Source organism: Mesoplodon densirostris, chromosome 2, assembly GCF_025265405.1.
Source record: "Mesoplodon densirostris isolate mMesDen1 chromosome 2, mMesDen1 primary haplotype, whole genome shotgun sequence".
In the NCBI taxonomy this organism is placed as follows: Eukaryota; Metazoa; Chordata; class Mammalia; order Artiodactyla; family Ziphiidae; genus Mesoplodon; species Mesoplodon densirostris.
In genome coordinates this window covers 54,987,551-55,005,608 of record NC_082662.1, presented here as the reverse complement: position 1 = coordinate 55,005,608, position 18,058 = coordinate 54,987,551, and the positions used below count along the sequence as shown (strand labels likewise).

General features: G+C 34.1%; 1 protein-coding gene across 4 annotated transcripts in view; it reads left to right on the top strand.

The window, feature by feature from the left end:
• Positions 1–17,366, top strand: part of DOCK7 (dedicator of cytokinesis 7) — a 209,346-nt gene extending 191,980 nt beyond the window's left edge. The window contains exons 44-50 of one of the 4 annotated variants that reach the window (XM_060089893.1): positions 3,449–3,574; positions 5,392–5,481; positions 5,595–5,831; positions 6,186–6,329; positions 7,520–7,626; positions 14,065–14,232; positions 16,954–17,366. In XM_060089893.1, the coding sequence (XP_059945876.1) occupies positions 3,449–3,574; positions 5,392–5,481; positions 5,595–5,831; positions 6,186–6,329; positions 7,520–7,626; positions 14,065–14,232; positions 16,954–16,996 (915 nt within the window). In that variant the 3' untranslated portion in view covers positions 16,997–17,366. Of the gene's footprint in view, positions 1–3,439; positions 3,575–5,391; positions 5,482–5,594; positions 5,832–6,185; positions 6,330–7,519; positions 7,627–14,064; positions 14,233–16,953 lie in introns of all 4 variants that reach the window. The other 3 variants (XM_060089896.1, XM_060089894.1, XM_060089897.1) reach the window with 3 other exon arrangements.
• Positions 17,367–18,058: the final 692 nt, after the last annotated feature.

Sequence of the window (18,058 nt, the reverse complement as noted above, 5' to 3'; positions counted from 1 at the left end):
GTGAACTGAACAGAGGTACTTCAGTTTAACATTCATGCAGAGGGTCAGGGTTCCTTGAGGCAGGCCATTATGTATGATTATAATAACAAGAGCAACAAAAAGCAAAGGTTAAAGTAAAAGATCCAACATGGAGTCAGAAGCATAATGGAGAGCTATGGGTGAAGATGAAAGAAGTTTTAGAAGTGACGTCATTGTGGAAATATACAACTAGCCCAACGGAATGTTTCCTGCTAAATAAAGATAAAACTAGAAAAGACTTAAGATAATTGTCATAAGCAATTTCACCCACTAGAGACATGGATAGATGAGTAGATGGATTTTCTTGTCTGGGACATAGTTTCATCAAATACAAGATGGTGGACCCAGTAAGTAGAACTGCTAAGGAAGAATAAATTGGAGTGTGGGAACGATGGGAAGTTCAGAAAGAATTCATGACATTAAAGGAAGATAATGCTAGAAAAATATAGGCTAGATTGTAGGAAAGTATACTTTTTTTTAATTCAAAGGAAAAATGAGTATCATCCCGTGGTCCAAAACTCTGAAGAGAAAATAAGATGAAGTGATGTTTTTCTTGAAGGTACAGCTATATGATTAGTCTTTCATGAACATGATAGAGTCAATGGTTTTACACTAGAGAACTCTTTTTAAGTTGAAAATAAATTTAATCACTGTTCCCTCCCCCACGCCACTACACACACATTCATTTTCAATTCCAGTAACTCCTATCTGATCTTATCTCCGCTGATCTTCTCCCTCTTGCACACTCTGCTTCAGCCACTCTGGCCACCTTCCTATTCTTCAAACACATGAGGTAGGCACCTGTCCTAGGACCTTTGCACTGCCTCTTTCCTCTGCCTGGAATGCACTTGCCCCAGAAGATCCACATGATTAACTCTCACACCTCCTTCACATCTTTGCTCAGATGTCACCTTTTTGTGACACCTGCCCTGACCACTCTGTTTTGTTCACTGATTTATCACCAATGTCTAGAACAGTTTGCTGACACGTAGTAGGCATTCAATAAATATGTGAATGGATGAATGGTTTCCCTCACATACATTCTGTTTAATGACTTCTTTTTTCCTTTCCTTCCCTCCCATATCCACTTAGCCATTCTTTTAACTTGTAGAATCCTGCCTGTGTGTCACCTCTTTTGTGACCTGGCTCTAACAAGATTTATCTTTCCTTTCTCAATACACTTTTTATTATAGCATATAACCCTTTGTATTGTAATTATTTGAATACATTTTTTACTCTCTTGGGGAGGTAAGTCTTATTTATTTTTATTTTCCTATTCCTGAGGATGAACAGTGGCTAACACATTATAAGCACTCAATAATTTTTTTTCTTGAACTGAATGTCAGTATGAGAAAGTAAATAAGAGTTTAAAATGGCTGCTCAGTAGCTAGTTCAGTTTTAAGCTGCATTAATAAAATTTAAGTCGACATCCAGGGAGGCAGTGAGCCCACTGATCTCTACACTGATCAGATCACATCAACAATATTGTGTTTATTTCTGGGATACCACACTTTAAAAGGTGGCATTGAAAAACTAATAAAATGAAAACAGCATAGTAATTCCTATCATATGAAGATGATTGAGAACTGGAAAGTTTAAGGGAAACAAGTTCTGACAGCAGTCTTCAAATATTTAAAAGATCATAATATTGAAGATTTAGAATAGGGTTTTAAATTGGGACACTCTGAGGGGAATACAGCCAGAATAACAAATTTTAATATTTGTGGTTTTAAAAAATAAATAAATATGTACATTTATGGTATTTTTGGGAAAAAACAATCACAAATTGTTAATTTTCTCAAATGCCTTTTTTATTTTCCAGGTAGTGGGGTCTTCATTTCTTGATTATATCAGAATTTGCTATTATTATATTGTTCCATTGGCTTATTGATGGTTTTAATCAAAATTTTGATTGAATACATTTCAGTCAAATTCAGTGAATACATTGAATCTCTAGAGAGATTTCATTTGCTATAGAAATCAGTTAATTTTTATGTTTGTTAAATTTTGAAGCGACTGAAAAAAAATTTTTTTATTAGCAACCTCAAGTTTCTTTAGCTCAAAGACATTTTTCTTTAAAACTGTATTTCTTCTGGACAAAAATGTGGCGATATGGGGGCTTCCCTGGTGGCGCAGTGGTTGAGAGTCCGCCTGCCAATGCAGGGGACACGGGTTCGTGCCCCGGTCCGGGAAGATCCCACATGCCGCGGAGCAGCTGGGCCCGTGAGCCATGGCCGCTGAGCCTGCGCGTCCGGAGCCTGTGCTCCGCAGCAGGAGAGGCCCGCGTACCGCAAAAAAAAAGGGGGGGGGGGATATTTTTAGTCACTGTATTTTTTTAATTATTATTATAAGGCTGGAAAATTGAGGATCAGAATTTCCCATTTTGCTTTATTATCTGTTTCATTTGTAACTTATTTTACGTACCCTTTTGCCTTTGCAGTAAGAAGTCAATATAGGAAAAATAAGTATCAAACTTACTAGGCTTAAAGAGAATTCAGAGGTATATAAACACTCATGTATGGCTGTGTATATGGGCGCTACCCCAAAATCCTTCTGAAACATCTTTGTATCTAAATTGTAAGAATTGCATAGAAAGCTTCCAAGTATTTTATCTTTATTGAGGGAATCTGTTTTCAAATGTGCTGTGTAAGAGTTCAGGTGACCTTAGTGTACATTGTACTTGGGATGAATGTGTGGTTAATGTATGCAGTGGGTGGTTTGGGGACTTTAGAAAACCAACTCTTCTCAAATTTTTTTTTCTTTTTATCTTTCATTTATACATTTTTTTCTTTCTATTCCATTTTTAATTACTCTTCCACATATCAATATTTTTACCAGCAGAGGGATACTAATTGTAAATATTTTGCTTCAGTGCTTCTGGATGGTCTTGACATTTACTGACTGTCTGCTCTGTGCCAGGTGCTATACTTGGCTCCTAACTTTTACGATCTCATTTAATATATGTAAAGAGATAATATAAAGGCTAATGGTAACTAAAAACATTAGTGTTGTTTTTAAATTTAACTTTAGTATGCTCTAATTTCAGGATAATTAGAACAGTTTGTTTGATACCAAGCAACTTTTCTTGCAATAAGGAAAATGAGTTAATTTATCTCAATTGTATGGACATTAAAAAAAAAAAAACATAGACCTATGTGAGGACATCACTTGGTACAGTCCCTGAAAAACATATGCCATATATGATTCGGTAAAAGCCCTAATTGCACAATGTTATTTATTAGAAATAATGAAAAAAAGAAAGATTACTTTGTTTTTACTTTCATTTGAAAAATAATAAAATACTGTAGTTTTGAATTAAAACTTTTGCAATGTTTTGAGAATTTTATACCATAGCAATCTAAACGAAATGTGTAAAACAAAAAGACTTTGTATTAAAGTTTCTTTATTTTCCTACACCTAGGATGGTAAGCGGATGTTTGGCACCTATTTTCGTGTTGGTTTTTATGGAACCAAGTTCGGGGATTTGGATGAACAGGAATTTGTTTACAAGGAGCCTGCAATAACCAAACTTGCAGAGATATCTCACAGATTGGAGGTGAATGCTGTGGTGGTTCACAAAATGTCATCTTTAATTTGTATTTTCTGTGGTGAATAGACTTTCAGATCCAGATCTAATCATTTAATAAGCCAGATCCTGCCAAATAAACTACTCCTTTAGAGTATAAGGATTTTTGATAGGTACAGTATAGTCTTTTGAATTTTTCAAATCTTTTATGGCAACAGTAAAATAATATTATTAACTTGATTTTTTTGAGGGTGTATTTTCACACATATTTTAGAAATCCTATATCTTTCAGAATTACTGTGATTTGTGGAGAAATGTATAGTATTATCCACATTTTGAAAAAGGTATAAGGTATTAATAAGCATGGAACTAGAATTAGAACCCCAAGGTATTTCTGACCCGAGTGCATTATCTTTTTGGCATAACTGATTCCCAGTGAGATAATCTTTAGAACTTAAAAGCTTGAAATTATACTTTAAAAACACTGCTTAGAATCCCTTAACCTTTATGCAGCTACTTAATTTTCACAATAAATAATTAATTTTAATGTTTATGAAACTAACCAATCTTTTCTGCTATAGTTATCCTTTCCAACTTTTCTCTATTCTTGGTTCTCCAAGTGTGGTCCATGGACAGAATCTTTATTGACATCACCTGGGAGATTGTTTGAAATGCAGAATCTCAGACCTTACCCCAGACCATCTGAATCAAAATCTGCACTTTAACAAGATCCCCAGATTATTTATATAGACATAGGAGTTTGAGAAGTAGTGCTCTAGGCTAGTTTTTATTCTCAGCTGATGTTAATTTCTCAATGTTGTATTCTTTTTTTTTTTTTTTTTTTTTTGTTGTTGTTGTTGTTGTTGTACGCGGGCCTCTCACTGCTGTGGCCTCTCCCGTTGCGGAGCACAGGCTCCGGACACACAGCCTCCGCGGCCATGGCTCGCGGGCCCAGCCGCTCCGCGGCATGTGGGATCTTCCGGGATCGGGGCACGAACCCGTGTCCCCTGCATCGGCAGGCGGACTCTCAACCACTGCGCCACCAGGGAAGCCCCTCAATGTTGTATTCTTATTCGTGATTTCACAGGGCTCAACTTCCATAAATTTGTTTAAGCTGGACTTTTTGTTTTTCAAGATCCTATTAAGTAAGCCTTGGGAAATACTGAGACAGTATTTCCCAAACTTAATAAGTCATAAAAATTATCTTAGGGGGAGGAGTGGCTGTTCTCCTTTGAGGATTGAGATTTAATTTTTCCTTTTGAATAGCTCCATCCTTTGGCCATGCTGCTACTCAGTGTCATATGGAAAAGTCAGTATGTTCTTGACCCAGGGTTACCTTTTCAAAATCTGAACTTTTACAAAACTTCAACAAGTCAGTACTTTTATTTGAAAATTCTTGAACATTACATTAATCATTCAGAAAAATGAATGTTTGCTCATTGACTGCAAGAAATTAGGCTACATCAAACTCAATAAAAGTTAATATCCTATACATCAAGTATAATGAATTTCTTTTGTCTCTGCTTTCTATTCCCTTTTTGGGTTTTTTTGAGGACCTCTTGTGGAATGCTGTATTTTCAGTGGTGAAATTTTTTTTTTTTGTATTTTGTGTTATTTAAAATGAGTAAATGGCAGTAATATCAAATAAGTATGGACTAAGGCCATGCTAATTTGATAGACTAAATTTAACTTTTGTGAATGCAAATAATTATTATTTTGTAATTATTGACATGGTTGTACAAGAACTTACTAAATGGCCCGATTTTGCTCAGGAGTCTCCCTCAGAGACCTCCTCTATTTTCTGCTACTGTTAACTTCATGTGAAAGATTTCTTTTTCTTATTTTAGGGATTTTATGGAGAAAGATTTGGAGAGGATGTGGTTGAAGTAATCAAGGATTCTAATCCTGTAGACAAGTGTAAATTAGATCCTAACAAGGTATGGTTGATTAGACTGTAATGGCACATAGGTATATCTTTGAGACTGATTTTTTGGGGGAAAGACTGAATGATGATTTCACAATGGAAATGAAGGACTTTTTCCTTTCCCAGGCATATATTCAGATTACCTACGTGGAGCCATACTTTGACACATATGAGATGAAGGACAGAATCACATATTTTGACAAAAATTATAATCTTCGTCGTTTCATGTACTGTACACCCTTCACTTTAGATGGCCGTGCCCATGGGGAACTTCATGAACAATTCAAACGGAAGACCATTCTGACTACTTCTCATGCCTTTCCTTATATTAAGACAAGGGTCAATGTCACTCACAAAGAGGAGGTAAGTCTCCAAATAGGAAAATAGAATTAGTGGAGCAAATACATTGGAGCCATGTGAAAACAATGTGGATATAGCATTGTGTATCATTCCTCACGTGGTAAGATACTAGAACTTTACCCATTTTTAAGTCATTAATTTTCAGCTTCTTTTCTAAGTCCCTAATTCACTCTTCACTTATGCTTTAAAGGGTTGATTTTTTTATTTTTCATTTAGTGATCCAAATTTTGGAATTTTATTATTAGATAATAGTTTACAATTGGTCACCACTTTTTTCTTATTTTAATTGATTGTATATAAAGCTCACTAAATATTTTTCAATCAATACACTGACCTAATAGATGTTATTTGACCCAGATCATCTTAACACCAATTGAAGTTGCTATTGAAGACATGCAGAAAAAAACTCAGGAGTTGGCATTTGCAACTCATCAGGATCCAGCAGACCCCAAAATGCTTCAGATGGTACTCCAGGGATCTGTAGGCACAACAGTGAATCAGGTTGGAGCATTTGCTAATACTGTGCAATTTAAGTTATAAATGGAATTTTGAATGATTTCATTATTATATTTTACAGGGATCACAAATAAGTGTCAAAGCAAGTGAAAATATGTTAGAAGTAGTTGCAAAAGTTAAACTGAAAAACAAAATTTTTAGTATAATCTCAATTATTAAAAATTTTCACACCTGCCTTTTATACTGCCTGTTTTTCTAACTATCTGTTCTGAAACATTCTATTAAGAAGGGATAGATTTCACTCAAAATGGCCTTTCCTTTAAAAGCTTGTACTGAAAGAATGTGGTCTAAAAAGAAGGGCTCATTTTCAGAGCTACGTGTTACATGCATGTGTGTGTATCTACTCTCTTAGATACTCCCTGATGTTATCTTCTCCAGGTCTCCTTCACAGTGAGCTGAGAATAGTAAATAAGTAATGTGAAATCATTTTGAAAATTTGAATAATGTACGTACACAAGATATTGTTGTTTTGTCATATGCAGATTAGAAGCCATCCCCATTATCTCCTTGTAATGGGTTCATTCAGCTTCTTTTGCTGATGATTAGTGAATAGTCCAAGGTAAGGGAAAATCCAAAAAAGCTTCAAGTAAGATTTCATGTAATATATCTTACCTGTTTGGGGGTTAAAGAAATGAAGCCAAAAAACGCCCTACCAAAACTGAAATGAAGATTTTAAGACCTTTACCTCCTAAAAGTATATGTGATTTGGAGGTTTTACTTCCAAATGACATAACTTAGAAAAGATCACCTTTAATTCGCAGTATTAGGAACACATTTGGAATGCTGAGGGAAGCTGTTTTAGTAAAATCAAGTGTCTAATAATCAGTGGACTCACAACTGATTGTCAGTAGCCTGACAACTTTTACATCTAGGATAAATTTAAGAATATAAAAAATATAAGGCAGAATACATTAATGAATACAAGAGTCAGTCCTTTAGCTCCTACTCTTTTTCTTTGAAATATGAACTAATAAGTTCACTGCTGTGGGCAAGAATATAAATTTGACATAAGGAAAAACTAAAAATGTATTATCAGAATCCATCTCTGAAAAGTTTTAATATAGGCATAGACATACATGTATCAAGCTTAGTGCTAAGAAAAATGGTTTTGGCAAATTCTATCTCTGTGAATATATAAAAAACAAAAACACACTTTTTATTTTCTTTTTTTACAGGGGCCTTTGGAAGTTGCCCAGGTTTTCCTGTCTGAAATACCCAGTGACCCAAAGCTCTTCAGACATCATAATAAATTGCGACTCTGCTTCAAAGATTTTACTAAAAGGTATTCAAGGTTTCCTACATAAAGATATTCAAATTGAGACTGTCCAATACACAGTTTGATGTGAGAGTCTTCAGGGACTATTGAAAAGAGAAACTATAGGAAAATGGTTCACAATGAGAGGTTGTCTGTGTATAACTTACTATTCCTTATGTATATATATCCCTGCCCCCCAGTACTGTATATAATGCCATGTTTTAAATTTTAAAGATTAGAAAAGCCTACACTCGGGAAATTTTTTCAACTTGAAACTATTATTAGTTTAACATTTAACTTGTTAACTTGAAAGCTGTTATTTATTGTGAACATTCAATGTGAGAGTTTCTGTTTCCCTTCCCTCAGAAAATATACAAGCAGCAAACTTGGAAGCAAAAAATTTACGTTCAGATCTTATCCTTATCATTTTATGTCTCTTTTCCAGGTCACTTAATCATTATGATCCTCAGTTTTCTAATGTATGAAGTAAGGATAATAATATTTACCTCACACAGGGAGGTTGTGCAAATTAGGTGAAATAATACATGGGTGTCAGGGTCCCCAAGAACACCCCCAGTTTTGATGATTTGCTAGGAGGACTCACAGGACTCAGCATGTAGTTGTAGACCTGGTTATGATTTGTTCCAGTAAAAGAGTGCAAAGTAAAATCAGCAAAGGGAAAAGGCACAGGGGGTGAAGTCTAGAGGAAACCAGGTATAGGCTTCAAAGGGTCCTCTCCCAGTGCAGCCACATAGAAGGTGCTGATTGTTCCAGGAAAGAGTTGTGGCAGCATGTGTGAAATGTTGTTTACCGGGGAAGGTCAGTAGAGACTCAAGTGCCAACCAGGATTTTTATTGGAGGCTGGTCATGTAGGCACCTTTTCCCTGACAGGTACCAAAATTCCAGACTCCCAAAAGGAAAGCAGGTATTTAGCAGAAACTATAGTGTTTGTATAAATGGTTCAGGCACAGTGAGCCACTCTTATCTTCTGGGTATGATAGGAACCCTTCCCAAATCCAAATTCCCAGACAGTAACCAAGGGCCAGCCTTGCAAATAGGACCTAAGGATAGCAGGCTCAGGCCTGCTGTTAACTCTTTTCTTCACAAATAATACTTGGCACGTAATAAATAGGTATTCAGTAAATACTAAATTTTGAAACAATAGGGGAAAATAGTCATCAACTTGATACTGATTCCTGCTTTACTAACACTATGAGCACAAAAGAGGGAATGATAATTTACTTGATGATGTCAGGGAAGATTTCACACAGGAATTAACATTATATATGGACCTTGAAGGATGAATACTACTTTTTCAGGCAGAAAAGAGGGGGTAGGGTATGCTAAAAACAAACAAACAAACCAGCATGAGCAAAGTTCAAAATCTGTTCTGAGAAAGATGAATAGTTTAGTGAAGCTGGAACTGTGCAATCTATGAAAACAAGTAGTCAAACACTGGGAAAGTAGGTTGGAATTAGATTGTAAGGGCCTTGTGTACCATTAAGTAAATGACTTGGCACTTAACAAAGCAGCATCAGAACCATAGTCAGAATCCAGTCTTTGACTCCCTATTATGGTTTCTCTTATCAAATTATGAACTGTGGTTTCCCTTATCAAATCATTCATTGAAAGGGTTTACTGGGGTAGACATAATTTTACTTTATATCAGTTTTGTCGTCAGGAAAATATGAGGCATGCTACCTTGTTCAAGTCTCTTGAGACAGTATGTTCCTTATTCTCACTGCAATAGCTGTCATGAATTTCTGTCAGTTTCTCCTGCGTGAACATGGTAAATGTCTTTTAAAAACTTCAATAGCTTCATTGGAAGTCTGGGATTTTATAATCTGATTATTGAGCTAGACAATCTTATAGGTTTGGTTATAGGAAACATAGCTCCTAATGTATGGTATAGCTGAGCTGCCGTAGTAAAAGAAAGAAAGCTGTTTTGTACTTGTAGAATAGACTGACTTCTATTGGGACTGACATATACACACTACTGTATATAAAACAGATAACTAATAAGGACCTACTGTATAGCACAAAGAACTCTACTTAATACTCTGTAATGGCCTATATGGGAAAAGAATCTAAAAAAGAGTCAATATATGTATATGAATAACTGATTCCCTTTGCTGTACACCTGAAACTAACACAACATTGTAAAATCAACTATACTCCAATAAAAATTTTTTTTTAAATGGACTGATTTCTAGCATTAATTTTATTATTTGGGAGGTTTCAAATAAGAACCAAAATATCCCTGCTGTGCTTGTGAGCCAGATGATCTTGAAACAATACATACTTCTTTAGGTCATAGACATTTAATAATAGATGCTTATTTTCTTGCTATTGTTTTGGAATTTTTACCGTGACTACGATTCTAACACAAATGTCCTCCTCTTTGTGTATATTTACTATAGGGTAAAGAAGTCCTGTAGTCTGCAGGTCTTCTTAAGGGTTACCACAGAGAAGGTTTTCTCCTTTTAAATTACAAAAAGGCAAAAAACAAAACTACATGATATAAACCTTACAAGTCATAGCCAATCCTGCCTTTTTAATTTTTGTGTGTATATATTTTTATGCCAATATGCATATATATTTTACCATAGCTCAGTTATAATATACATATTATCTTAAATTCTTATTTTTCAATTAAAGTTAAAACTGTTATTCTAATAGTTATATTATCTCATCAAATGTCTGAATTTATGTTGAATTTAAGTGTGGTATAGTTAACAAATGTATCTTTTTTCTTTTGTTGAATTAAAATATTAAGCATGAGATGACTGAGCCAAAGTACATGAACATTTTTATTGGCCCCTAATATGTAGTCTATTCCAAAAAGGTTCTAAATATTAACAGTGCCAAGAATGCAAGTGTACTAGTCACAGTACACCTTACTTTAAGTAATGCCATTTAAATAGGGTGTCTCTTGTTAATCAGTTTAAATGGTACTTCAGTTTGCATTCTTTTATTCCTAAAAACAATAAACACTTTTTCTTGTATTTACTCTTTATATTTTGGGGCTTATCTTTTAAAACTTGTTTTCATTAAATCTTGAGTAGATTCAAAATAGTATTTATAACATTTGCTATTAAAGAATAGGGAGAAAAAAGTTATGTACCTACCACCCAGCTTTTAAGAAATAGAGCATTAGCATTGCTTTGAGATCCCTCCTCACATGCCCTTTTCTGATATTATCACCCTCCCTTCCTTCAGAGGTAACCACTACATGAATTCCATATTTGTCATTTTCCTTATTGTTTTCATAGTTTTATCATAAATGAATATATCCCTATTACACTGTTTAGTTTTGCATGTTTTTTTAACTTTATATAAATGGAGTGTACATATTCTTCTGTGACTTGCTATTTTTAATGTTTGTGAGATATTGCTATAATAAATGTTGCTTTATTTATTTTATATGTTTCATTGTATGGATGTGCCATGATTTATTCATTCTTCTGTTGACGGATATCTTGGCTGTCTCCTGGTTTTTGTTTTTTGTTGTTTTTAGTTACAAAGAATACTATTCAAATATTTCTTTACCTACTTCTGGATGTACAAGAGATAGCCTAGGGCTTATATACCTAAGAGTAGTGTTGTTGGTTCATAGGTTCTACTTCAACCAGATAATGTCACATCTTTTTCCAAAGTGTGAAGCCAGATTTACATTCTCACCGGTAGTGTTTGAGAGAGTTCCTATTGCTATGTAACCTCACCAATATTTGATATTGTCTGACAGTTTTTAACCAATCTGGTGGGTGTGAAATGATTATGTGATTATGGATTAAATTTGCATTTCCCTGATTACCAGTGAGGTTGGACATCTTGTCATGTGCAAGATGTAAAGTTATATGTTCAAGTTTATTCCTCTCTGTAAAGTTATATGTTCAAGTTATTTTTTTTTTTTTTTTTTTTGCCATTTCCTATTGGATTCTTTTCCTTACGGATTTCTAAAAGTATTTACATATTCTTGGATATGTAATGCTTTATCATTTGTAAGTATCATAGACACCTTCTCTGAATTTGGGGCTTTAGCACCTTTTTTTTAAATAAACAGAAGTTGTTAAATTTAATATAGTTAAATGATTCAGTCTTTTCTGTTATGACTGTTGCTTCTTGTGTCTTAAGAAATATTTTACCTGAGGTCAGAGTAACATTCTATGTTGACTTCTAAAAGTCAATATAATGGTATCTCTAAAATTCAATATAGCCTAAACAAAAGGGCAAGAAGGCAAAAAAGGCCTTTTTACTTTTTAAAAAAATCTGCTTAAATTTGATTTCTGTATATGGTTCAAGGTAGGGATCAGTTTGATTTTTGTCTATACTGGTAACTGAATATGATGTAAGATAGGGGTCAGTTTTCTGTTCCCATATGGATGTGCAGTTGACCCAGCACCACTTATTTCAAAGATTACCCTTTCTCCACTGCTTTGCACTATTACACATCAAGTGCTCATTTTGTGTGCATCTGTTTCTAGGATCTTTGTTTTCTTCCACTGTTTACTTATCTCTCCTTGAACTAATATTATGGTGTTTTGATTACTGCAGCTTTATAATAAACTTCCATATATGATAGAGCAGTTCCTCTCATTTTGTTCAGGGACTACTTTTGGCCCTTTTCCTTTTGATACAAATTTCAAATTTTAGAATCAATGTATCTCTCCCTCTACCCCACCCCAAATAATAACCTGAATCTGAATCTATAGATCAATTGGAAGAGAATTGACTCTTCCAAGAAGTCCATTAATACGGTATACTTCTCCGTTTACTTAGATCTTCTGCATGTTTTTTTTTTTTTTTTTTTGTAGAGGCCTTACATATCTTTTGACTTATTCTTTGGTATTTAATATTTTTATACTTTTGTTAATGGTATCTTTTAAAATTATATTTTCTGTTTGCTGGCATACAGAAATGCAGTTGAATTTTATATGCTTTACATGAAAATACTGCCAAATTCACTTGTTAATTCTAATAATTTGTCTGTAGAATCTCTTTCTTACAGTAATGTTTAGGACCTCCATTACTGTGTTGAATGGGGATAGTGATAGAGGGCATCATTTTCTGGTTTCTGATCTAAAAGAAATTTTTTCGGCATTGAGTATAATGTTTTCTTCATGTTTTTGTAGATATTTTTAACTAGGTGAAAGAAGTTCCTTCCTGTTTGTAGTTATGCTAAAAGTTTATCACGACAGATTTTTAAATTTTATCAAGTGGGTTGTACGTGGGGAGTAGGGATGTAATATGGTGTTAGAACAGTTTCATAGTATTTTGTTTGGGAGTTTTGCAACTGTTTTCATGGGTGAGATTGAATTACAAGTATTTTCTTATAGCCCCCATTAGGTTTTGGTATCCCAACCTTGAAAAATGAGTTTGAAACTCTTCTCAGGAATAGTTCTTTTTTCCCCCTATACCCTGGAATAGTTTTTTATATACTCTGGAATAGTTGTGTTACAAAGGGATTATCTGTCCTTAGAATGTTTAGTAGAATTTGCATGTTTATGTTTTCTTTGTGGGTAGATTCGTGATTTGACTGACTTGATGGTTTTAGGATTATTCATATTTTTGCTTAATAAATTTTATTCATATTTTTTGCTTAATATTTTTGGTAATCGATCTAGAAAAGTAGAATTTCATATTTATTTGCATTAAATTGTACGTAGTATCCTCTGTGCCTTTATGAACTTATGCTGTATTTGACTTTATGTCCCATTTTTAATTTCTAGAAGAGGATACTTGGCCTTTTCTCATTTATTCTTGCCAGAGCTTAGCCTATTTTTTTAGATTTTTCTGACAACTAACTTTTGCATTTTTTAATATAGAGCTATCATACTTTAGAATTTTATTCCCTTCCTTATACTTTGAGTTTATTCTGTTCTTTTTAAGTTGCTTGTTAGCTCTTCAGTTTTAGTCTTCTTTCCTTAATATAAGCATTTAAGGCTATATGTTTTCCTCTAAGTATCACTCTAGATGCATTCTACAAGTATTGATATGTATACTTTTTTTTAAACACGCTTTTCCATTTACCTTTTGGAGTCCAGATATTTTTTCTTAAATATCTAAGTTGGATAAAAGATATTATCAGATCTATTCAGTTGTTAAGAAACATTTATTTGGATAAAGGCAAACCACTGTACGAGATGCCATTGTTGCTACATAAATGAGTACAGTTACATCCCTTAAAGAACTTTTAGTCTAGTGGTGATATGTGGGGAAAAAAAGGGTGTCAGATTTAATATTAAAGTATATATAATTTTCAATTGTGAAAACTGGAGGCGGATGTTAGATTTTAAAGAAACTCTGTTGATCATCTCTTCCCTGCTTTAAACCTAATTGCAAGAGAGGATGTTTTACATACAACCGAAAAACTGAATGTCCTTGTCATGGTGAATACATATATATATATGCATGCCCTAAAAGTATGCCAGAAGAACTCTTTTGATAACACACTGTTTTTCCTAGGTGTGAGGATGCCTTAAGAAAAAATAAGAGCTTAATTGGGCCAGATCAAAAGGAGTATCAAAGGGAACTGGAGAGAAACTATCATCGCCTTAAAGAGGCCCTACAGCCTCTGATAAACAGAAAGATCCCTCAGTTATACAAGGCAGTATTACCTGTTACCTGCCACAGGTATGCTTATTTTTTCTATTACTTTGGATATCTTCAGAAAAATGAAATCTGCTTGAACTATTTAAAAGTGAATTTATTTAACTTTTATTAAATAATTTCAAATATTGTCTTCTGAAACCTAACAAGTTCAACTTATGTAAGCCTTGCATCATCTATACCTGAATCAGCCTACAAGATAAAAGTCAGTTCTTTCTGTAATAAAGAGAATAATAAAGCTGTTTTAAGGGCTTCCCTGGTGGCGCAGTGGTTGAGAGTCCGCCTGCCGATGCAGGGGACACGGGTTCGTGCCCCGATCCCGGAAGATCCCACATGCCGCGGAGCGGCTGGGCCCGCGAGCCATGGCCGCGGAGCCTGTGTGTCCGGAGCCTGTGCTCCGCAACGGGAGAGGCCACAGCAGTGAGAGGCCCGCGTACAGCAAAAAAAAAAAAAAAAAAAAAAAAAAAGACAACCTCACTATTTTTCTTCACTTTCCAACTGTGACAAATAAAATTAGAAGTGGGAGTAACTTGGAATTTTCTACAACTGACCATAATTCTACTTGAGCAGATAATTTAATCTAATTTTAGATTTCTCCTCTGTAAAATAATACCTTGAAGAGGTTGTTTTGGAAATTAAATGGCATGTGAAGTTCCAAGGACAGTGCTTATTAACATTTTTCCTTTTAACCCCTGAATCCCGGACAGGGCATGTTAACTGCTAAAAGTAAACTGCCTTCTTTGCATTTTGAAATCCAAATGTACATACATCTATTGAATTGTTGTGGCACCAATATTTTACTACCCTTTTCTTTGAATTATGGCAGTGAAGATATTAAATTGTACTTACCTAATCAATTAATATTTGGAAGGTTTTTGAAGTTGCTTATATAAATGGAATGTAAATGCAAAGTATAATATACTACAGAAGAAAGTTTAACTGGCTATTTGATCAAATGAGAATATTCCCTGTTCTTCAGTGATCTAATATTTGTGTACTTTTAGGCCTCTGAAAATGTATACCAAGTGCCTGCTGTATGTCTTTTCCCCTACAGGGAGCATGTAGACAGACCATCTACAGGAACAGGAGACCTGTTTTAGATCCTTTCTCTGGCAGAATATATTATAATTTGCTTCCACCATCCTTACAGTGATGCAAGACACCCTGGGTGGTTTCCTCTTGAAATTCTTGATGGGAAGCAACACTAGTTCCCTCCACTTTGGGCTTCCCTTTCAATCTTTTTGGAATTTCTTACTTCTTGCTGCTCTACCCACCTCCACCAGTCTTACAGTCATTGGTCAGAGGTCCTGGGATGGGGTGCTGGGTCCCTGAAGTAGTCAGGAAGTCTTCTAATGGTAGTCTCACTTCCATCAAATCTCTCCAACTCCTTTCAACGGACAATATTGTTCCTATCTGAAGGAAGCTTTCCATTACACCATTACCCTGAGTTTTGCCTTCCTCTCTGATGGTTATTCCTCCAAGCTTTAGTTCTTAATATTTGCAGGCAGTTTTTTGGAATTTAGAAAATCCTTTTTCTTGATGAACACTCTTTTAAGGCTGCTATTTTCCAAGAAAAAACCAAGCTTTAAGATTCAAAGCTGAACATGATCTCTTTGTACCTGTCCTCTCCTTTCCTGGAGATTGGAAACCTTAAGAGACTATTAACGTTAACAGCAGGAAAGATAAGCAAAACAAACCAGCTTAAGGAAAAAGGAAAATACATTAAGAAGTACTGAAGAATTATCCTCTTCACTCTTAATTTCTCAGCACTTAGAAAATAAAATTCCCATAGAACTTGAACTTTTTATTTTGCTGATTTACAAAATCTGGGATATTATTTTGCAGAAAGCTTAGGAGGTTTTAAGATGGTGGTTCTCACAGTATAATCTGGGACCCATGCGAGGGGTCCCTCAGACCTTTTCAGGAGGTTCCTGAGTCAAAACAAATTTTCGTATTAATGCCAAATATTATTTTTTTCACGCTCATTCTCTCATGAGAGTACAGTGGAGTTTCCCAGAGACTATGTGCCATGTAAAAGACTGAATGCAGAAGCAGATATTAAGAATCTAGGCTTTCTATTAAGCCAGATGTTAAATATGTAAGAATGCCACTTTTCTAAAACTGTTGCAAATTACTTTTAATAAACAGTGCTGTTTACAGTAACATGTAATGGGTTATTTTATAAAATAATTTAAAATGTTCTTAGTTTTAATTTCTAATATGGTAAATATCAATATATAATCCATAAACAAAAGCTTCCTTGGGGGTCCTCAATTTTTAAGAGTGTATAAAGGACCTAAATCCCCAAAATTTGAGAACCACTGATTTAAGGCTTAGAATTTAATATTTTAAGTAAAACACTTGCATTTTGCCTTTTAATAACCCCAAGTAAATCTTTTCCTGAAATCTCTCCCATTATCCCTTAGTTCTTGTTTAATCACAATATCTACTATATTTATTGGACAAATGAATAAATGATCAATGGACTTGGATAGAGTGGTTACTATACTATAATATATTTCTAATCTATAGAGAACTCTACAAGTTAGAATATATAAGGCAGAGTGTGTAGGATGAGCATGTAACTTGAAGTGTTAAAAGAGCTTTGGTGGCAAAAAAGTTTTAAAGTCAGTAAGCTTTTGGTGGCAAAACTTTGAGATAATTGGCAGAAAGCATGTAGACATATTTTACAGGATTATATAAAAATTGTTTACTTATAACTATATCCTTTCATTTTCTCTCCAGGGATTCCTTCAGTCGAATGAGCCTGCGCAAAATGGATCTCTAATATAAATGCACTTGTTTTTATTCATTTGAAAAAAGCCATGTATTCAACATTGAGTGTGAAAAGAATTTAAGAACTTTTGAAAAAGACTTGGGACTTAATTCTGGAAATTATAGCATTAATTTACTCATGGAAGAATGCAGTGGCCAAACAATATCAAATGGCGATCGCTGAAGTTTGAGAATCATGGCTGTGGTTTCTAATGTTCTGGTAATATGCTGTTATCTTTTTTAAGACATTTTAATGACTCAAAGGTACACTTACATTTACCATTATTTATACCATAGCTAATGTTAAATTTATTTACTTTAAGTTTGTATTTTTTAATTTATATTACCATTTATAGATTCGTTTTGGAACCATTTTAAATGTAGTAATGCTTATTTTAAAGGTACTATTAAATATGTGAATGTTTACACTAATTTTACTGAGACTTAAAAAAATTTTTTTACTGACAAAAGCAGAGAATAAGTTAGTTGATTCAAGAAACAGTTCTAAAAATAGCAAAATGAAAGTCATAATTGACAGTCACTTTATGGGCCCAGATAATAGCCCCCAAATTAAATAAATGAATAAATTAATGGGTGGAAATAAATTATTGATAACTGGTTTGTAAAGCCTTAAAACTGGTTTCTAAGGTATTTTCCATTTAGGCACACAAAAAAGGGATTTAGAATTGCAGAAGAAACTTTACCTGATAACTTCTGTCTATAAATAACGATTACATACTGGGATAGCTAATACCAGTGACAGTAGTTTGACTCTCAACCTTATTATAGTAATGATAGTAGTATAAGCTGACCCGTAGCAACTAAAATGAATGATTCCTGTTTTAAGTTAAACAAGACAGTCACTTCATCAGTTTTTAGTGTTCTAAACTGGTAAATTAGAAATCTGCTTTAAACTTATCTTGCATCACCATAAAAATAACAGAGAGCTGGTGTTTGATTTTAATCTACCAACTGAATAAGGTATAGTTATTTTTTGATACTTGTATAGATTTTACAGTGTATGTATAAAAGGTAAAATTAGCTGTTAATTAAGTGCTAATTAATTTAAAATTGT